General features: G+C 35.5%; 1 protein-coding gene across 1 annotated transcript in view; it reads right to left on the reverse strand.

Moving 5' to 3' along the window:
- Positions 1-23,144, reverse strand: part of LOC136851922 (uncharacterized) — a 489,330-nt gene that overhangs the window by 301,219 nt on the left and 164,967 nt on the right. Inside the window, exon 4 of the mRNA XM_067126612.1 lies at positions 8,711-8,836. Within this exon, the coding sequence (XP_066982713.1) occupies positions 8,711-8,836 (126 nt within the window). The remainder of the gene's footprint in view (positions 1-8,710; positions 8,837-23,144) is intronic.

Consider the following 23,144-nt stretch of genomic DNA (forward strand, 5'->3'; position numbering starts at 1 on the left):
AGCCAGATACCTGAACACTCATAAAAAGAAAAACAAAAAATAATACAACTGAGTACTCTAAAGGCAACAGTGATCCCTTAAAAAAATTATCAACAAAGTTTATCAAGACAATTTTGAGGTATCAGTATTTAAAAAAGAAATATACTAAAGAAAAAGGTCATCACTCCATTACTGTATCTTTACCTCCACAATACGAGTCATTTCAGCAAAGCTAAAGGAACAAAATTATCTATCACTCTAGTTTCCTACCACTGGTCGTCAATAAATGAAACACTACTGTAAAAACTTTAAAATGTATTTTTAATTCAAAATGAATAAATCAAAATTCACAATCTTAATTAGTTCTTAAATGAAATTAAGCACCATAATTAAATCACCAAAATGTTAATATGTGAAACAAAATTAAGTAAACATCTTGAAAAAACTAAGAAACAAGATATGTACGAACACTGAACTCAAAAAGAATCAAGCAAGTAATTCAAATGACACTAAGAAAACACAAATATATAAAACATGAAAATGAAATATAATGTAAATTCACTAAAGCAAAAATCCCTTATTAAATTGACCGGTCTACTAATCACCACTTATTTAAACACTTCAAATTATAAACTTCAAATTATAACACAGCATAGATTTTAATTACAATCCCTGTTAGCTGCAGTTCTGGCTTTACACACTCTTTCACAATTCCGGCCAAGGCGCCTGTTGCACATATACACCGTTATAACATGTGTATAGATTTCACAATTAATCAATAGAGACCAATATAAAAACAATTTACGTTACTTAAAAAAAGTCTGCTAAACGGCTGTAAGAGAGAGAGAGAGAGAGAGAGAGAGAGAGAGAGAGAGAGAGAGAGAGAGAGAGAGAGAGAGAGAGAGAGAGGACTCCTTTTTTTAAATCTACACCGCACGGTTCTTGGCCTCTCAATGAATATGATTTCTGTTTCCAACCATAAGCAAGGCCCCATATAATATTCTATAATGTTTTGGGATCAAGACCCATAGAATATTCTACTGAAGCCGAATGACGTCTTGTAAAATGTTTTGGGACCAGGCCACGATCAAAACAATATAATTGTCTCGACTGGGACACATTCAGAAACTATATGATGAAATTGCCACGTCGTTTTGTGCTATACGTCTCATCCAACCCCTTGATCTTTAGACATTTTCAAAGACACGTGATTTTCTCTTTCCCCCGTCACATGAGGCATAAATTATCTCCCCCGCTTTAATGTTATCTAAATTATTAATTCTAAAGATTCTAGAATACGCTCTTGTGAAATCTAACATACGTACATTGCAAAGATTTCAGTAATAAACATCATTACACAGAATACATGATAATTAGAACAGTAGATGTAATAACACTTTGGAAAGATAAACTATCAACATATTCTATATTTAATATTATATACATATATATATATATATATATATATATATATATATATATATATATATATATATATATATATATATATATATATATATATACTGTATATGTTTTAGAAAATTACGTTTGCACAGTTTGGTAACACAAGAACCGAATGCACACCATGAAATTGAGGAAAAAGATCAGTCGTGGTCAAGGTTCTGCAGCTGCCTATTTTCTATTTGGACACGTGGGTCAAGGTCGTTCTATCCTGTAGATTTCCCTGCCCCAGATAATCTCCTCAGGTATGCGCCTTTGTTGCCACTTGTCTATAAAGTATGATAAGAATCGTGCTCTTTTAATCTTTGATGCTTTTTTTTTAATAAAAAAACACACCTCCGATATACAAAACTAAATCTGTATTATCATTCAGTGAGTACTTTTGAACGGTTTTGGTATAACTTACGAAGACCAAACAATCGCTATATGGAGGAGCGGCATCGCCGCTTTGTTTGTCTGATTTAGGAAACGCGTGCCGTAAACAGACAAAATGGAAAGGGCTAAATTTTAGCGTATAGTGGATATTTCTATACAAAGATGTCGATAAAAGTAAAGCTGTATTTGCGTTCTGAGAAGAAAAACAAAAGACAACAAATATATTTACTATGCTCCATAATGTTGTTCATAAGAGATCAGAGAGGCGGACACTTTGCTATCCGTGTAGACACCCTGGGATTATGTATGTAATCAACGGATAGGTTTGCTTAAAAAGCAAATGGGTGTTACAGACTAAATACACACACAAAACAAAGCCACTCCAACATCTTCTAAAAACATAACAAACATCTCACAGGTCTCGAACTCTCGACCTACCCGCGCAACAACTTCTCGCTGCTGGGAGAAAGGGCGTTGGGTCTGGTATGATACATGTACCATACGCTACCGGGGTCTAAGCAATGTCAGGCAGGGCAGCCGATCGAGACTACGGTCTACCCCAAAGCCAAATCAAAAGTCCTTCAAAAGAAGGCATCGTGCTTACCCCATACAGAAATGGGAAAAAAGCACGTTAAAATAAGAAGATTTGTTGTGTGTATACTGTAATAAAGTGTCGCATCTTTCGAGCGGATGGAGTTCAATTGTCATTTACTAACCAAAAACCAGGCTGAGGAAGAGTAATAAATTTTTATAAATGACTGATGTTTTGATAAATGAATAGAAAATTTAATCACGATTAAAATGATATGAGAAACACTACTGATAGCCGTAAGAATAAGTATCATGGCAGCCATAATGTAACATCTTTGAAATCTGTACCTAATATGGTGCGTGAAAACCACACTAGGAAAATTGCTTTCTCTAACGTTAGTGTTGTTTTTTTTTTTATTATATTTGATCATGATATTCATAAATGTCTTGTTTAAAAGTATATATTATTTAAGATAATAAAGAGGAAGAAATCTGGCGAATCTTTGTGTGGTAACAAAAAATGACATGGATAAATTTTTCTTCCAGCAGTTTTAAGTCATTGTTTTCTTCAAAGATTTCATAAAAGCAAGGCTTGCCTTATTATAATCAATGTATATAAAGGTAATTGCAATTTATCAGCTTTTCAATCATATACGATTCATATGAAAAAGGTAACGGCAAGAGAAATTATAACTGTATTTAGAAATTCTTGTGCGGCTGTACACATCTTTAATATACCTCTTGTGCAACTCTCCTGAGGTGGCTTGTTGAAATTGTTACTGAATGTTGAATGTTGGCGTATAGACCAAGGTGTATACCATATTGAACTGACAGAGATTCCTGGTAGAGCACTGCTAAAGAGAGGATTGAGACTACAAGTTGTTTAAGAAGGAAATCAGGGTAGTTGACTACTGGCTCATGATTAAAGGAGGCATTCATGGGGAAAATGACAAATGTTTTAATCGGGCATGCATACAACAGTAAATAACGAATAGTTCCAAGATTGCCAACCACTGGGACTTCTTTTGCGAACCCCTGCAAACTCCATTGCAGGTTAGAGACTCAGGGACACATTTCTTTTGAAGTCAAAATGAATGTTGAAAGCTTGCTGTAGAAATTAAATGCTTTTTCTTGCGCTTCCTAGTCAGTTTCAAGGAAAACAAACTAAGGAAGAAAAGGAGTTCATAGGAAGGTATTGTCCCTGCAGCATCTATGTTGTCAAAATCTACTACTATGTATCAGTTCTCTGAAGGTGGCTTAGATATGAAGTTGAAACCAAGATAACACCCCTCCCACAAGCTGAGAGTTATTGAGCTACATATTTATATTGCATAATGCCATGACTAAAATTACAAATGATCCATACACTTTGAACATAAATTTTAAAGACAGCTTAAAAGAGAATGAAATATGCAAAAGTTCCTCATCCTTACAGGGATGGTTCCTTTCAGGATGCTGAAAAAATACTAGGTTGTTACAGAATGGAATAATGCAAGATGTAAGACTAAAGATAGATTAATGCAACTGCATATGTAAATGCAAGACATAAAATACACAGCTGTTCTACATCCTTACTACGTAGATGCCTTGAAGGATGCTGATAAGCTACTAGGATGATGTTTACAAGAAATTACTTTGTCACAATCCGAGTTTTTGTGTAGACTGGGCTTCTTTAATCATTGCAGGACGGCCTAGGCACACATTAACAAGACCCCATGACTGGGCAGATTTTAAGGTTTGCAAATTTTAAAAAAGAACGCAACAATGGAAAGAGGAAGATATACAAATGCTCTTGGTATAAAAAAAAAATTGCAAACATTTTTTGTACTTGCCACAGGAAGTTGAAAGTGAATATTTTCAACAATGCACTGGGCCTCTTTTCAGAGATACTCATAAAAATCCACTAATTTTAGAGAGTTGTACATGTTCTGTTTAATATTTTTTTTTGTACTCTAATTTGCAAAATTACAATTACAGCTCACATATCACAAAAGATAAGAACGAAAACTACAGTCATTGCCGGTGCTGGGCACCTTATCGCGAATTCTGACAGCCATCACAAAGATAATCAGTTCTGTAAAGTAAACATAACGATCTTTCCATGATGACCTCACAGAGACTTCAATGTTCTTGCAACGAAGACAGTGAAGATTCAGAGTCTGTAGAACACGACCAATACTTAAACAGTACAATATGCAATAGCCAGCTGTTCAAGATGAAGGACCAAAGAAATATATCCTACCAAGTTCAGAAGGCATTATGCAATATAAATATGTAGTTCAATAACTAGCAACTTGTGGGGAGGTGTTGTCTTAGTTTTAACTTCATATCTAAGCCACTTTCAGAGAACTGATGCATAGTAGTAGAAATTGACAACACATTTGCTGCAGGGACAATACAAATGAACGTGCAGGTCTTTGAAAACCAAATTTCACACCTGGCAGATGGGAGGGGGTGGAGCCATGCATCAATTTGTGTCTAAGATCATGTATCCTACTTACAAATCTGTTTATCTATGCATGTTATCTCCTGCTTTTTTCCACAACCATGTCAACTACCTTTCTTAAAATGTATACGTCTTACACGTTTCCTTTAAAATTAATAGCTCATGTTTATGAAGGCCTTGACTGATATTTATATTCTTCCAAAAGCTTTCTTTTATAACTAGACTCCCTGATGTTTCTTTTCAGCACATTAAGAATAAACCATCTAACATGTACGAAAATGCCACTGTTCACCTGCGCTATCTGTCTCATTTTTAATGCTGTTAGATTCTCTTCTCCCGTGGTTTTCCAGTTTGTCCAATACGAAAGGTGTCACAAGACATACTGGGATTTAATACATACGCCATTTAGTGTTGTCAGAAGAATTCTTTATGAGAGCTTGTCTCATTGTTTTATTGTTCTTGAATGCTATGTTAATCCATAATTCTCAAGTAGATGTGGAATGACTTTGGAGTTATTATTGTATGGTAGTACAAGCAGATTCTGTTATCATAAAAAGTCCTATTTGTCACTTTTAATGCATTGTCTAATACAGAATCAGGATATGTTAATTCCTTGCCTGTATTTCTAATTACATATCTTTCATCACTAATGTGTTTAGGGCTTCATATACATAATGCTATTAAAAACACGGATGTGAACACTGATTTCTTAACTTTATTGCTTTTACCAAAATAAAAATGTGCATAGGCAGAAATATTTGTAGGTTTTCTGTACACATTGTATTTATATACGTACACCTTTGTATTAGGCACTCCAAAAAGGGTAGGCTACCATCATTTACAAAGTGAATTTTATTGAGGGTACTGGTCATTTAATTTACCAAAGAAGGTATTAACATTTTCGTTCCCTGGCCAAATACAGTAGATATTATATCATCAAAATGCCTGAACAATACTACTTTGAGTGAAATTATTTTGTTTAACTTTTCCCTTTCGAAAAATTCCATTTACAGATTACTTAAAAGTGGTGAGTAGAATTTCCTTTTGAACTCAAACTTGCGTTCTTTTACATCGTTTTTAATCAATTGTACTAAGTATCTGATAAAAATCCAGCTGATCATCAATAGGCACCTTAGTGACTAATGGTACCACATCAAAATTCACAAGCTTGAACGCACTGATAATCTGTACTTTATATAATCTATATATCAAGTCAACATTGTTCTTTATAATAGCATCAGAAATTATACCAACCAATGAGTTAAGAATATCCACCAGGTTTTTTGCTAAATTGTATGATGTGTAACCAACCGAACTAATAACTGGCCTGGCGGAAAAATGTCTTTTGTGAGTTTTTATTGTTCTGTACATATACGGTAATGACGGAGAGGTCACATGCAATTTTTTAATCAGGTTTTTCATTAAAAGGATAATTTCCTTTTAATGGTTATTTAACTTTTGTATTGAAGTTAATTATTACACGTCTGATGGATAATTATTTAGTTCTGTGTATGTATTTTCGTCACTCAAAAATTATCAATTTTTTCGATATAATCACTTCTTTAAAATTACCATCATACCATGTTTGTCAGCTTTCGTCGTCATGTGTATACTTTTATCAGTTTAGTATGGTTTAGGAATTTGACGATATGGAACAAAATGTAACTAGCTTCTTTGCTGCATTAAATTGATTAGTATTATCAATACAATTCACCGTACAATACAGATCCACCTGAAACGTGTGTCTTGAGGCAATCCCAGAAACTCTAGGGAAAATATAATCAACAAAGAACTCACCAATTCTTAATCACAGAGTTTTCCTTGATGGCTAAAAGAACCCACTGATCCATCTAAGCGACGTCCACCGCAAGGTGCAATAGCCCCAGTTGGAAAGCACTACTATCTTGGATACTTCTTGGTCTACGTACAGCACAAGAATTTAACACATCTGTTTGAATGGTGTTCAGGGAACCTATCTGCATTTTAGATGAATGTATATTTTCTTAATAAAAGGAAAAAAAAAATTCTTGCTGGCGATGCCAATCGCTTAGACGAAAAATTGGAAAGACCACAAAAAGTTGTCAGAAGATTCCTTTTTACATAAAAAAAAAATTCATTTCAAACCAACTGAGCATATACCTTTTCATATTCATTAGAAATGACATTTACAAGCCCCCTAACCTCGCCATACAGAGGCCCATACCTTACCTTACCTTACAGACCTTACAGTTCGATCGGGTTGCCCCAGGTCCCTCAGTGTGAGGCACCTCTGATGTCTACCAGAGAATTACTAATGCATCTTCCGGTATATTTTGCATCTCCAATCTTGGATGGTCTGGGATGCAGCTTAGATATACCCAGTGACTGAGGGAAAACAAAGCCTTTAATTATTCATAAATGGAAATGACGACAGGGTATCAGTGGACAGCCTCAAACAGGCCTACCTGAGTGACAAGGACATCCCTCCCGTCACCTTCTTCAGTTTTGGGAGGCAAGTCTGATTGTCGTTTACAACTTCTCTGTTTGACACCTACTTAAATCAGTCGAAGGTAGAAATGTTTGGTTCTGGTGAAGCCAAACAATGAAAATATATACAAATCAAACAATGTAAGTGATAGATACACACGCTTATGATAAAACGGTCAAAGAAATTGATGATAACATTATTATTTCTGAATAACTGCGTAAAATTTCATAGTTAAGGAGTCATGGAGTCAAACCTCGGTCAATAGGTTAACAGACGTTTAGTTTGAGGAAAAATTCACCCCGTTAACAGATGTTTGCTCAGTTGAAGGACAAAGACGGCCTGCTAGAGCATGTATGGGATTAAATGTGTCACGTATGTGTGGTTCCCAGCTGAAACAAAGGGAAGGGTTCAATCTACATGTGGGTCTCGTTTAGTGCACATCTCTCTTAAACTGTTGTCTATGTGTGTTTTGTCTCAATCGAGTCTATGTAGACCTATTGTAAATGTACGGTACAGTTGTAAACAAATCCACCTTGTGACGCATGTATGATGTCAGGAGCCATCCATTGCTGCAGACTCCCAGCCACGGTAGCTTCCAGTTAGAACTCTTCAACCCACACATGAAGTACAGCATTACTCCCAGTACTGCGAGATCAACCAGCCTGTTGTCAAGTCACTAGTGTGACTGACTACCTTCCACGCCCCAGGATATGAATAATGCACTCAGGGACTACAACTTCACTTACCAGTCACTGTTCATCATTCGTCGACTGAATACCCACAGCCAGTCGTCAGTTTGGGTTAAAGGGAAAAGATTTTCGTGCCCATGACAAAGCCCTATAAGAATTGCATATACATGACTTTTCTCCGTAAACAACCATCAAAATCTCCGCGCCTTAGAGGCGCTCATAGATTTAATATTCTTTTGGCCTTCGTGTTTCTCTCCCAAATGCAATATTGCAAGACAAAGAAATCAATAGAACAAAGATAGATTGCAACTAGAACATTTTGATTGGCTTCTTCGTATAGCTAAGGGCTTCGTCGTGTTATAGGATATTAACACGGCAAAAGTTGAAACGGGCTGAATGGATGTAAAATGCGGATGCATTCACCGGGGGAGAAAATCATAATGAAAATATGAAGTCAAAGGCGTGGAATGACGAATCAAAAATCATTTTATTGGATGTGCACTTTTATTAAGCTCACGAGTTATCCAAGTGAATGATAGAAAGACAGAGAGTGGAGAACATGTGTATAATACAAATATGAGAGAGAGAGAGAGAGAGAGAGAGAGAGAGAGAGAGAGAGAGAGAGAGAGAGAGAGAGAGAGAGAGAGAAGTTAAGCCAGCCGGAATGGAAAAGTCTGAATAAAAGAAGGCAATCAAAAATCTGAGCTATATGTAAACATTTATACTAAAAGATTTAATAAGAACAGAAATGACAATGTTTACCGTCATCATTAGAGCAGATTAAAGTTGGTCGACTCTTCTCGAGAAACGGTCCAGCTCTGTGATCCTTAGCACTCGTCTTATCGGACCCCTCCAACTTCCAAGACACTCTTACTCTTCTAGGAGGAACTGCACAAGGGAAAAAATGTTGTAAATTATAATAAAGCCTTGAAATAAATTAAATGACTCAGTGAAGTGTGCTGCCTAGTTTGACACAATGCTTACAAGTCACAAAGTATTTCTGTAAGTATATAATATATATATATATATATATATATATATATATATATATATATATATATATATATATATATATATATATATATATATATATATATATATCAAAACAGCCACACCACTTCACTGCGTACAATTATGGATGGCTGTAATTTAAGATTCTTTAGTTTACAAAGTACGAGCTTTTAAAGACATACAGACTTCTTCTTCAGATACCAAGTGCATCGTTACCTGAAGAAGAAGACTGGTTTTCCCAAAGCTTGTACTTTGTCAGTTCAAGAACCTGGGATGTAAACCATCCAGTCTTAGTCTTACTGAAGCTTAATAAGAGTAATATATATATATATATATATATATATATATATATATATATATATATATATATATATATATATATATATACATACATACATACATACTGTATATATGTATTTAGTATATGAATTTTTTTAACATATACCATAATATTTTTAATGAAAAAAAATCACTGAGTATAGGACAAAATTCATAAATAACTACGTATGACAAATATACCAGTCAGCTATCATGGTGGAGGTGGGTTGATATCGATCCTAAGTATGAAAACCTGAATTCAATATGCATATATATGATGGAGTACATATCTCCTTATATCTCTCTTGAAAGTTCAGAGGTAAAAATATATATATATATATATATATATATATATATATATATATATATATATATATATATATATATATATATATATATATATATATATATATATATATATAAGAGCCCATAAAAATGCCAAAATGTAGAAAGTAAATGCTACATTTCAGAGAGCAACTGTTTCTCTTCAGGCAAGTAGTGAATGAGAAGAGTTACAGAAAAGCAGTATTTATACCAAAAGGTCCATAGGTCAGCCATTACGTCACTCCAGTTGACAATTTCTCTTTAATCGTCTTAATTGCTGGTTGGGGGAAGATTTTATCTATAATATCTGAGTCCCAGACTCCTTTTGAGAGGTTCATCGTGTTCCTTTGCTTAATCAAAGCTGATTCTACCATCTGGCTTTTGAACCGACAATTGCTGCTATAAATTGTGCGTGACAAATGCCAGTTTATTCTGTGACTAAGGTTATTTATGTGGTTAAAAACAGCTGAGCTCTGCTGTCTGTACCTAACTGTACGTTTATGCTGTATTAATCTCGGGGGTGGGGGGGCGGTGATTTACCTGTAATGCCGATATAAGATTGGTCACAGTTGAGGCAAGGGATTTCGTATACTCCTGTGTCTTTGGAGACTGTCTTTTGTTGGACGTTAACCAGGAATTTGGCTAAGGTATTTGGGTAGGTAAAAACAAAAGTGCTAGTTTCCAATCCTATCCAGTTGTGGATTTTTATTTTATTGTTGGGTGTCTCTCTAGTCTTGTTTTGAGGGGGACGGTAGAAGATTATGTTAGCTTTGTGGATCACTTTCTCAGTTATATGGCCAGGGCACTTTAAAGATGACAGCTGCTTACGGATTAGTTCAATTTCCTTTTTCAGGAAATCCATTGAGCAAATCCGTAAGGCTCTTAGGAATAAATTGATGGCTATGGCAGTCTTGATAGGAATGTCATGATAGCTAAAAAAGTGAATGTATGAAAGTAAAAATGTTGGTTTTCTCTACATGGTGAATTTGTATTCTGTCGTGTCTCTAATCACTAGCTTTTTTAGCTATCATGGCATTTCTACCAATGCCCGGAGACATATAAAAAGTCTGTCGTGAGTGCGTGCGTAAATAGAGCCTTCACACACAGCACATCATGGAGAGACATACACCATACACAATAAACTGGACAAAATTCGCCAATTGTTGACAGACAACGGCTATGCAGACCAAATCATCGAAACTGCAACAAAAAAGAAAATGGTTGAATTCTGCCAATCCAACACGACAATGAAAAAGGAAGAGAGTCCGATTATATACCATCGCCTACATTTTGGGTCTGCATACAAGGAGGAATGCCGAGCACCATGTGGGATAGTAAACAGAGGCATAACCCCAAAAGCCCCTTACCACAAAATAAGCCTCAGAATATATAGTAAGCCGAACCTTGTAGCATCCCTAATACTGAAGAACAGCACCGCTCCGGGGCGCCTGAAGATGTGCACGAACGTAGTTTACAAATTCGTTTGTCCAGAGGAGATGTGTAAATCGCACAAACAAAGCTACATCGGGCACACTACAACGACCCTTTGGAGATGCATGCTGGCTCATAGAAATCAAGGGGCTATTCATCAACATTACATAGACATTCATGACATGAAGCCATCTCTACAAGAGCTGATAGAAGGCACCAAGGTCGTACACAGAGAGGTAACTGTGGACGCCAATCAGTAGTCGACGCCGTAAGCATCACTATCCAGAAACTGACCCTTAGGGGATACGAGAGCGCCCAGCGAAGACCAAGTAACATGCTTGCTCAAGTCACTGAGGCCCCACCCAACACAAACCTCCAACTGTTAATCAACGCAGAACCTTTGGATGCACACATACATGCAAATTTGATATTTTACACATTTATGTGCAAAGAGACACTTGTTTATTTGTACCATTTACATATGTTCTAAATTTTATTTACTTTTGTACCTTATTTTCTGTATTTGCAAACTAACATTTAAGACTTTACTAAATTTTAAACACAAAATTTTAGGAAACACTAGCACATGGTATTATATTTTGATTATTTATTTAACAATATGTTTAAACTTTTGTAGTCATACATGCTCTCTGTACCCAAAACAACACCCTGAAATTATTAAACTGTTAATCCCCTAACCAACCAGTACCCAGAACTCATGACGATATAACAGGCCGAAAGGCCGCATTGTAAGTCACCAGTAACTTGATAATGCCATAAAGGCGAAACAGCTGTCGCGACAAAAATCAATAAATGGAAGAAAGAAGTCTGCGTATTTTTCACTAGAAATTGACGAACAAAAATCAGAAAAACTCAGACGGTATGAAGATACCTGCAAGAAACTTATTGATGTCACTAAGCAGTTGCTTTCAACGAAAGTTATGTATGTATATATATATATATATATATATATATATATATATATATATATATATATATATATATATATATATATATATATATATATATATATATATATATATAGTGTTTGTGTGTGTATATATGTATGTATATATTGTGTATAAATGTACATATATATATATATATATATATATATATATATATATATATATATATATATATATATATATATATATATATATATATATATATATATATATATATATATATATATATATATATATATATATTGTCAAGGATTTACGATTCCTCCCTCCTATTTAGCTGTGATCTAGTTAGCATAGTGATAAATTTTTGTCTTAGTTAGCGTTGTCGGGTGCCAATATGGCAGGTTGTAGCCGTGAGAATATTTGAACCAGATAAAAGCCGTTAGCCCCAGTAGTTAGCGTGGGCTTTCCTTCACTCCCGGCCCCCCCTCTTTCCTCCCCCCTAAAATCGTTCGGCCCGAGAAACAATAGGACCCCCCTTCTCACCCCCATCACGTGAGGTGGGAGTATTTAGGTATGGGGAAGGTCAAATAGGCATATTAAAACTAGGGGACAGGTAGGATTTTAATCTTAAAGCACTTAACTCTAAGAGTGCTTTTCCTCTGCCCTCTTTGCTGGTTCTCTTGACATATTTGCAGGGATGTCGGACTAACGATGAAGCCCTACAAGACGCCGTTGGCTTTGAAAAGCCAGTACTAGTCTCAACTTTCTTCTCGACGGACGCTCCGCCATTTTCCTCCGCTAACTGGTTGAACCTATCGCGAGAAATAGCTGGTGTTGAGTGCTGGCACCGCAATTATCCGACAAGGTGTGTACCTCGCAAATAGTCAGTAAACCAGCCCTTCCCCCCTTTTACTTAAACTCCTTAAAATTCCATTTCTTTAAACTTTAACTCCTTCCCCCCCACAAAGCAATCCTCCTTTGTAAGAGTCCTGCCCAGCCTCCCATATCTCGCCATTAATGTGCCTTGATTTTCAGTAGAGATCCCGTGATAATCACCCATTTATCCTTCTCCCAGTGCAACTTAAGGGCAAATTTAGGCTAAGCAACACCAGTGTTAAATTTACTCTTTGTGTTAGTGCGATCACATGTTCATTGTTAAAGCCCACGCAGCTACGATTCCCATATTGTGCCTACGTGATTTCATCATAATTATCTGCTGGGCTACGTAGTGGTTAATATTTAACATGTGAACAGGTAACATTTATAAGGGAATTCAAGTTCCTTCAGTGTATGCCGCCGTCTAATCGATAACCTCTCTTACAGGGGAGACCAACCAATCCGTGTGCTCTGTGCCTAATAATTTTGACTGCCTTTCAAGCCTGAAAACATTCCTGGATGCAGGCCGATCCTTGAAATCCGTTGTGGCTTCGCCAACAGTTTTATATGAATTATTTTCCCCATCCTGGAGTTCAATCTGTTTGCAGCATCTAACTGAGACTATTTAGTGTAATCAGGGCATGACTAAACCATTTTTATTGTAACTGGAATAATTGTATTGCACATTGGTCCCCTTATTAATCAGCTTGCTTGTTGCCAACCATTGCATTATTGTTCTATGTGTCCAATTAATGAGTCTGCCCATTGACTACCATGTCGTTTTGCTTGTCTCCTTGTCTCATTGCTAAAGTCTCTGTAAATAAACCCCTGTAAATTTATAAAAGAATTCTAATTCCAAATGGCGACCTGCCTCCTTTAATTGTAAATCCATGAAAATCTAAGGTAAGTTTCCAATAACTTTTTCTTTGCTCATAATCTGGGTGCAATTGGTCCCTTTGCAGTCACTAACTTTAAAATCGTTCCATTCTTCCCCCAACCAAGACACCCAGTTTATGATATATATATATATATATATATATATATATATATATATATATATATATATATATATATATATATATATATATACATATATATATATATATATACATATATATATATATATATATATATATATATATATATATATCTCAGGACAGGGTGACAAGGAGATAGTCGGTCATCTGTAGGTGGTATTTATTTGCCGACGCGTTTTAGTAACACTTTGTTACATCATCAAGGCTAAAAAAGAAAATTTACAAATTAAAATACATGGAATAAAACTAACGACTTCAAGAGAGTCTCAACATGCTATATAAATATACATTAAAACAAGACAGTTCATAAAAAGCACCTGCTAGACTAAAAGGTTGAAGACTGAATGACTAAAAGAGAAAAGGAAGCAGCAAAGAAAACTGGCTCAAGCCAGATACAACTGAACAGAGGTGGTGTGTGAGTTCAACTTAGGAACTAGCTGTTTTATGAATAACGATTCCAAAATTAGCAGTTCGTGTGGATGACTTGTTTGGCCCAAAACAGAGAAGTCAGAATAATCAATACTTGTATTACATATATTTGAATGATTTCTGATATTAGAAAATTCTGGATTGGACAATCTGCAACCAGTACGGTGACTAACACCTTTATGTGAATCTGCTCTGACCCTCAGCAATCGTTTAGTCGATCCCACGTAAGTCCCCAAATTACATCTGGGGCAAGTATATTTATATACGACTGACGATTGCATTATTGGGCAGATTCTATCCTTAAATTTAAAAAGGGACCCTATTGTAAGTGGATTTTTTGGTATTAAAATGACTTGCAACATGTTAAAATGTTTTTCTATTGCAGACTTCAGATTACTTCTAAATTTATCGTCTAGGACGTATGGGATAGCTGCATAGAGTTTCTTCCGTGGTACTGTACTTATAACAGCCGAGTGAGATAGTTTCTTATTTAAGAAATTCTTGCAGTGTTTAAAGAAAACATGAGATGGAAACCAATTATCAGTAAAATATTTGTGCAAGAAAATTATTTCTTTATGATAAGAGTCCCAAGAAGAGGTTAGAGTATAAGCCCTGTGGAGGAGAGTAAAAATTGAATTTAGTTTAAAATAATAAAAACAAGCACTATAAAAGTTTGAACCCAGACCAGTAAAAGTCTTTTTTCTAAAAACGGAAGTGTTAAAACTGTCATTATGTCGGAACACCAAAACATCCAAGAATGGTAATTGATTATTGTCCTCTCTTTCTAATGTAAACTTAATATTCGGATGTACTTCGTTAATGTACGAGAGGAACTGATCAGCATGAAAAGGTGATTTGAAAAGAACGAAGGTGTCATCGACAAACCGTTTATATACAAGAGGATAAAAGCTAAGGGGGCAATTTTCCAACATGCGCTCCTCCAGGGAGCACATGAATATGTTGGAAAACGTGGGGCCTAGAGGTGATCCCATTGCCATCCCATCTACCTGTTTATACAAACAACCATTAAAAATAAAAGCAGTGTCCAGCACTGCTAACTCCAACAATTTCTTAAAAAGACAACGATCATAATTAAAATAAGTGTCATTGGGTTCGATAAAAATTTTATCTAAAATAACTTCAATTGTTTCCTCCACTGGGACATTTGTAAATAATGACTCAACATCATAACTAGTCATATATAAATCAGAGTCTTGGCATAAAATAAATGATTTGAACTCCTCGGAGTTTTTTAAAGTGTGCTGGTTAGAAGTCAATTGTTCTAATAGTGGTACTAAATATTTGGCTAATTTATAGTTAGGAGCGTGGATTGATGACAATATTGGTCTCATTGGAATTCCGTCTTTGTGTATTTTAGGCAGACCATATAAAATTCCAAACGACGTACCTGAGCAATGTAACTCTTCATAAGTATCTTTATTGATGATATTTTTGGTATTAAGTTCTTTTAAAAACCTATTGATTTTATCTTCAACTTTAAATATATGTTTGCAATCAGGGTTACCGATTTTTTGAAACTTGCTTCCATCACTGAGAATAGACTCCATTTTACTGATATAATCATCTCTATTTAAGATAACAGTACCTCTACCCTTATCAGGTTTAGTAATTACCAAATTTTCGTTTTTTGCCAAGTTCTTCAGAATATTCAAGTCCGTTCTCTTAAAAAAAGGTGTCCAACTGGTAGTCAGTTTTCTAAAAGCTTGTTGAGAAATATCCGATAATTGCGTTTGTAATTTGCTGATATCAATATTGAAAGGTTGATTTTTTAACCTATGGAATATTAAGTTTACATTAGAAAGAGAGGACAATAATCAATTACCATTCTTGGATGTTTTGGTGTTCCGACATAATGACAGTTTTAACACTTCCGTTTTTAGAAAAAAGACTTTTACTGGTCTGGGTTCAAACTTTTATAGTGCTTGTTTTTATTATTTTAAACTAAATTCAATTTTTACTCTCCTCCACAGGGCTTATACTCCAACCTCTTCTTGGGACTCTTATCATAAAGAAATAATTTTCTTGCACAAATATTTTACTGATAATTGGTTTCCATCTCATGTTTTCTTTAAACACTGCAAGAATTTCTTAAATAAGAAACTATCTCACTCGGCTGTTATAAGTACAGTACCACGGAAGAAACTCTATGCAGCTATCCCATACGTCCTAGACGATAAATTTAGAAGTAATCTGAAGTCTGCAATAGAAAAACATTTTAACATGTTGCAAGTCATTTTAATACCAAAAATCCACTTACAATAGGGTCCCTTTTAAATTTAAGGATAGAATCTGCCCAATAATGCAATCGTCAGTCGTATATAAATATACTTGCCCCAGATGTAATTTGGGGACTTACGTGGGATCGACTAAACGATTGCTGAGGGTCAGAGCAGATTCACATAAAGGTGTTAGTCACCGTACTGGTTGCAGATTGTCCAATCCAGAATTTTCTAATATCAGAAATCATTCAAATATATGTAATACAAGTATTGATTATTCTGACTTCTCTGTTTTGGGCCAAACAAGTCATCCACACGAACTGCTAATTTTGGAATCGTTATTCATAAAACAGCTAGTTCCTAAGTTGAACTCACACACCACCTCTGTTCAGTTGTATCTGGCTTGAGCCAGTTTTCTTTGCTGCTTCCTTTTCTTTTTTAGTCATTCAGTCTTCAACCTTTTAGTCTAGCAGGTGCTTTTTATGAACTGTCTTGTTTTAATGTATATTTATATAGCATGTTGAGACTCTTTGAAGTCGTTAGTTTTATTCCATGTATTTTAATTTGTAAATTTTCTTTTTAGCCTTGATGATGTAACAAAGTGTTACGAAACGCGTCGGCAAATAAATACCACCTACAGATGACCGACTATCTCCTTGTCACCCTGTCCTGAGATATGCTGTACTGCTTGCGCCAACTACTTGTTTTTTATATATATATATATATATATATATATACATATATATATCTATATACATACATACATACATACATACATACATACATACATATATATATATATATATATATATATATGATGTCCTAAAACAAGGTCACATAGGGTCATAATCTCTTTCTACATCTGTTTTAAGAACAATGTCATATCATCTTATATCTCTAAGATTTTCCTGTAGCAATGGCCAGCACTGGGTCAGCACATTCTTTCTCTCTCATCAACTCCTCTCATTGCATCAATCCTGAAACAAAGGCTTACCGGATTAAAACGCCGAGATACAAAACTAGACTTTATTTTCAAAATTAACAAAAGCATTCCAGCAAAAGCTGTGATCATGAAATGGAGTCTCTCACACCCCCACAAAATGGAAGTCATAACTAGAGGAAACTCAGACTCACAATCAATTGAATTAATGATTCTAGACCAACCCCGGTCACCAAACAAAATAAAAAGGACATGATTACCCTAGACCAAAATAAATGTCATATAGTATGTTAAAAAGAACACCACTTCCAATATACAAGTCCTCACAGGACTCAACCAGAACTCCTGTTAAAAGAAATATAGCTTATATTAAAACCAGAAATGGTGCATAAAGAAATAGACACTTTAAACGGGAAAATGCATAATAAAGAACAGAGGGGTTTCACTGCAACATAAAATGGGTATTCCACATAATGTCTGAAAAAGGTACAAGCATCAATGAGTTATCTTGCTCACATTCTATGGCCAGGATCCCGCCCCTCCAAGTGCCTGTTCTTATTCACAACACAGCTCAAAAGAGTGATCACACCAGCCACAAATCGAAGTGAATAAACATTCTATGGTTCCTCTATGGTATACACATTACAGAGCACACGTATGCACACATTCACTTAATAAACGCTCCCTTGAAGCATGACATCACCGTCGGGTTCAATGTTCTAAGGACCCCGCCATCTGAATCCACAGATATTACAAAGCTTCCCCCAATCTGTCACGTTGTCTCCAGGCATCTTGATAGTGACCGGGAGGTATGACTGCGTTGGATACCCACTGTATCTAACCACGGAAAATGCTAATGTCAATGTAAAGGCCCCTGCACCGGACACAAGTTTTCAAAGGCCAGCAATTAGTCAGCCAAATCCTTAATATATATATATATATATATATATATATATATATATATATATATATATATATATATATATATATATATATATATATATATATATATGTGTGTGTGTGTGTGTATGTATATTTATACACTATTTCAGATTGCACCATGATATTATGGACACCCTGTATATATATATACACACACACACACATATATATATATATATATATATATATATATATATATATATATATATATATATATACAGGGTGTCCATAATGTCATGGTGCAATCTGAAATACTTATAGCTTTCTAACTATACATGGTAGAATTAATTTGTAAAAAAAAAATAAGAAAGTTTGATGTGTCTAGTTTTTCTGTTCTTCTGAAGTTTTATTTATCATTTGTTTTAGCAAACATTTTTCACAATTTCTGAAACTACTTTTTCAGAACTGCTGTTAACCCATGGCTTCTTTAGAAGGGAAAGTAAACTACGTTCTTTGGTTGGCTGAGCCAAAATCTACTGTTGCTATCCAAAGAAGCTTAATAACTCAGTATAATAAAGAAGCCCCACACAGGAATTGCATAGCCAGGTGGATGAAGAAACTTAATGAAACAAGTTCTGTTATTGATATACCACAGTCTGGCAGACCATGTGTCATTGAAGGAACTTTAGTATCTGTAGAACAATCTTTGAAAGGAGTCTGAGAAAGAGTCTAAGACGAGCATCTTTGGAGATGAGGCTTTCAAAATCTATTGTGCATAAGATTCTGTGGAAAAAAGCTTAAAATGAAAGGGTACAAAATCCAAAGGCATCATATGTTGTTAGAAGAGGACTATCATACAAGACTTACTTTCTGTCATCAGTTCAATGAAAAAATTAATACTGATTATACATTATGAATGGCTAGGCAATTCCTTTGTGGTGCTTGATTATTTTACTAGGTTGTACACCTTTCTTTGGACAGCGACAGTACATTTTAGTTCAGCCAACCTAAGAACATACTTTACTTTCTCTTCTAGTGAAGCTATGGGTCAACAACAGTTCTGAAAAAGAAGTTTAAGAAACTGTACAAAAAACTTTGATAAAAGAATAATAAATAAAATTTCAGAAGAATAGAAAAACTAGATACATCAAGCTTTCTTATCCTTTTTACAGATTAATTCTATCATTTATAGTTACAAAGCTACAAGTGTTTGAAATTGCACCATGACTTTATGGACACCTTCCCCCACCACCAGCTGGATAATGTTCAGCCAACATGGTATCTGCAAACTGCTTGAGAACCATGTTCTTGGCTGAACTTGATCAAGACATCTATGGCATGAGTCACGCACATGGACACAGCTGTCATGATTGTCCCTATTGCTATGCATAAAGGCCTAACTTCCTCAGTGAGAAGTCCCCCCTACAATGGGTAACATGTTCAAAAGGTCACCAGATCTTGCTTAGGCCTGTATCTTGTACTACTCCTGGCTGCTGAGAGTTGGCTAAGTAAGGACAAAATACTCACCTTCAGAATACCTAAGTCCTGGGCAAAGAACCAAGCTACAAATCTGGCAGAAAGTTACAAAATCCCGGTGTCATTCTGTCTCATCTGAGGGCTAGCAATCCTTCCAACCAAACCCGACCCCCCACTCATATGTCGAGAAGATCCAATGATGAAGATCATCTAAAGTTAAGTACCAATATCTATACAAAGGTGTGTTTGGGTGTATGAGAAAAGATTGCAGGCAAGTTAGTCTGGTAGTATATGGAGTCCTCTTAAGATATTCACACTAACACGTGGGGAGTATACAAGAACTCTGTTAGAAGAGAAACTACTTAAAGAATGGTAAGATGCAGTAAAACAGATGTACATAGAACAAATAGGTGGAAAACAATCCTGAACAAACAGAGAGACGTTAGCTAAGCAAACATTTTAGAACATAAAAAATAAGAGGAACTATATTAAATCAACTAAGGTATTTTGTGTAAAGCTCGAATAAACAAGAAAACTTGCCAATTTTAGTTAAATGTATGAAGACAAAGGGAAGACGAAAACACCTGAAAAATTAGCATGGACAGCTCTAACGAGAGAGAGAGAGAGAGAGAGAGAGAGAGAGAGAGAGAGAGAGAGAGAGAGAGAGAGAGAGAGAGAGAGAGAGAGAACTGCAAAGGCATCATTACAGCATTGTGAAACTATAACAACTGCTGATACAATAACAAGCAATAGCCAAAGTGGTAATCACACCTCACTATGAGCACAAAAATTCGAAAAAGGCTTTTAAGTAAGAAACAAACAACCAACACACAAAACATTAGGCAATGTGTGTTGCTGCTTCAAAACAGAAGACATAAAAGTAGTAAAAATGTTGACAACAAATTTTAGTCAATAAATTTAAAATGTAAGGAAAAGTGCTGAGAACAGTAGAGAAAGATGAAGAAAATGATCCTCCAGCAAGGTTACAAGACACACCCAGCTTATAAGAGAAACCTTTAGAGGCAGGGTTTTTAATTCTGAAATCCTACAGAATTTTACATCAAAAATTATTCCTATTACTAAATGACAACGATATGACAGCCAGGCCGTATCATTAAATCTTCTAGGCTATTCACTGACGGTCCAGGCAGGACAAACAATATCGTGCTTGAAGCAGATGTAGGAGAGTCACAGCCAATCTGACAACACACCTGATGTATAGCAATATGTAAATAGAAGCTACTGCAACTGGAGACTGGTATAATGTTCACACTGAGTATTAGTGGAAAAACGCGATGGAGGAATTTTTTTATGCACAGACTACAGAAAAATCAAGAAAGTAACGAAATCAGATTCCTTTCCCTGGCTAGGATCGACAGCTGCAGCAACACCATTGGAAATGCACCATACTTTATATGCTCAAAGGCTGTGCTATTGGTGTATTCCCCTTATGGATATGATCGGCGAAATATCTTTTTTTGACTCCACTAGAACTGTTTGAATGCCCAAGGAACTTTCCAACAAATGACCACTTGCCTTGTGCAAGGGATGGATGGGATTATGACTACTTTAGATGGCATCATAATCTTCATTGATACCTGGGAGAGTGCATAGAGGAAGTTTGTCATGGGAAGACATTGTCCCACCCAGCCAGGTCTGGGTTGAAAGTATCCTGTAATTTCCAATCCCTCAGACAGGCTGTACTCTGCATTGCTTCTTGAGTATAACAGGGAATTACCTTAAATTTTGACAGACCTGTGTAAGAAGATCCACAAATATTTGTGGCCACTTGGTGCTAGCAGGCATTCGAGGCACTGAAGAAATTGTTAAGCATGTCATTTGTACTTAAAGCACCCAATTTTAAAGGAGCTATTATTCAGGGTTTGGCACCATTTTATTGCAAAAAGGTGACCATAAACTTTATTATGATTAAACTAATGTAGAAAAGGAAATGGTAACATTAATTTTGCAGCTGAACATTTTGCTACCTGAATTCAAAATAATAAATCCTCTGCTGAGATCTGCACAGATCATAAGCCCCCTGTTTTCCTTGATTAGATGTGAAAAGATAACGCATTTACTAAATGGGTTCCTGCTGTTGCAAGAATTAGATATCAGCATTCAGCACAATCCAAGTGGAACAACACCCAAGAAGATTTCTTATCCTGAATAATGAATGAATGCAACATATTTTTTATGGACTCCCATTTTAACGTCCAGCTAAGTTAATGGCATTTGGAAATGTAAAATGTTAGGCTACCTCATAGCACCCCCAGCCATCTACCAGTCAACAGCTCTTTTGTTATTATAAAACACAATGGGGCAGAGAGTGAAAGGATGGGTAATAAAAAAAAGAGAGAAAGATATATTTTTAAAAAGATAAAAGACAGTTTTCACAAAAAATGGTGGATGTTAATAATTTACTGCTTGGTTAATTGTGAAAATATTGTATCACCTTGAGTAATTTATTTTCATTTTTGGTACTCCAATTTTTTTGGTGTGTTAAACTCAAAGTTAGTGGTTCAGGACTGCTCTATAGTAAAAATGTTGGATTGCCATTAAGCTATTAATTTTTTTATTGTTCTTATTTATTATCCACCAAATTGTGTTTCTTTTACGTTGTACGTGCTCTCTTTTACTTTTACGCACTATCCTGTAGTGTGTAACAATAATTGTCCCGGTTTCTAAAGCGAACAAGAAAAAAATTTATAAAAACGAGAATGTTCCTATCCTTATGTGACATGAGGGAATGTTTGACTACTTGAATGTGCCTATTTACTCTTCTAATTTTAATTCATTGTTATTACAATTCGGACTCGAATTGTCAGGTTCTTTTCAATGCTTGATAAAACCGTTCCGCACCAACGATTGTAAAGCAGGGTATAGCATACAGATAGAAAACACACAACAATATGGTGTATTTATTTACAAGATATGCAGAAATTATAAAAGGACTCATGCATTGCACACCGTAGAACTAATAAAATAAAACAAAGTAGATGAGAATAAGGGGAATGGAGTGCAAGATAGGACTATAAAATATTTGCGTGATTTGTGAATTATCCTTCGATGCAGGGGCGTTGACGCTCGTCAAAAAAAAAAAAAAAAAAAAAAAAATTGATGGTTTCATTCAAGGTGGGACACCCAGTCCGTGATATAAACTTCCGAAATTCCAAAGGTGAGGGGACACCAGCGTACCAAACCGTCTGAAGGGACTTTCTCCTGCCGGTAGAATGTGTGGTGCTTCTCCTCTCTCTCTCTCTCTCTCTCTCTCTCTCTCTCTCTCTCTCTCTCTCTCTCTCTCTCTCCTCTCCGTCCTGC

The sequence above is a fragment of the Macrobrachium rosenbergii genome, chromosome 1 (assembly GCF_040412425.1).
Source record: "Macrobrachium rosenbergii isolate ZJJX-2024 chromosome 1, ASM4041242v1, whole genome shotgun sequence".
In the NCBI taxonomy this organism is placed as follows: Eukaryota; Metazoa; Arthropoda; class Malacostraca; order Decapoda; family Palaemonidae; genus Macrobrachium; species Macrobrachium rosenbergii.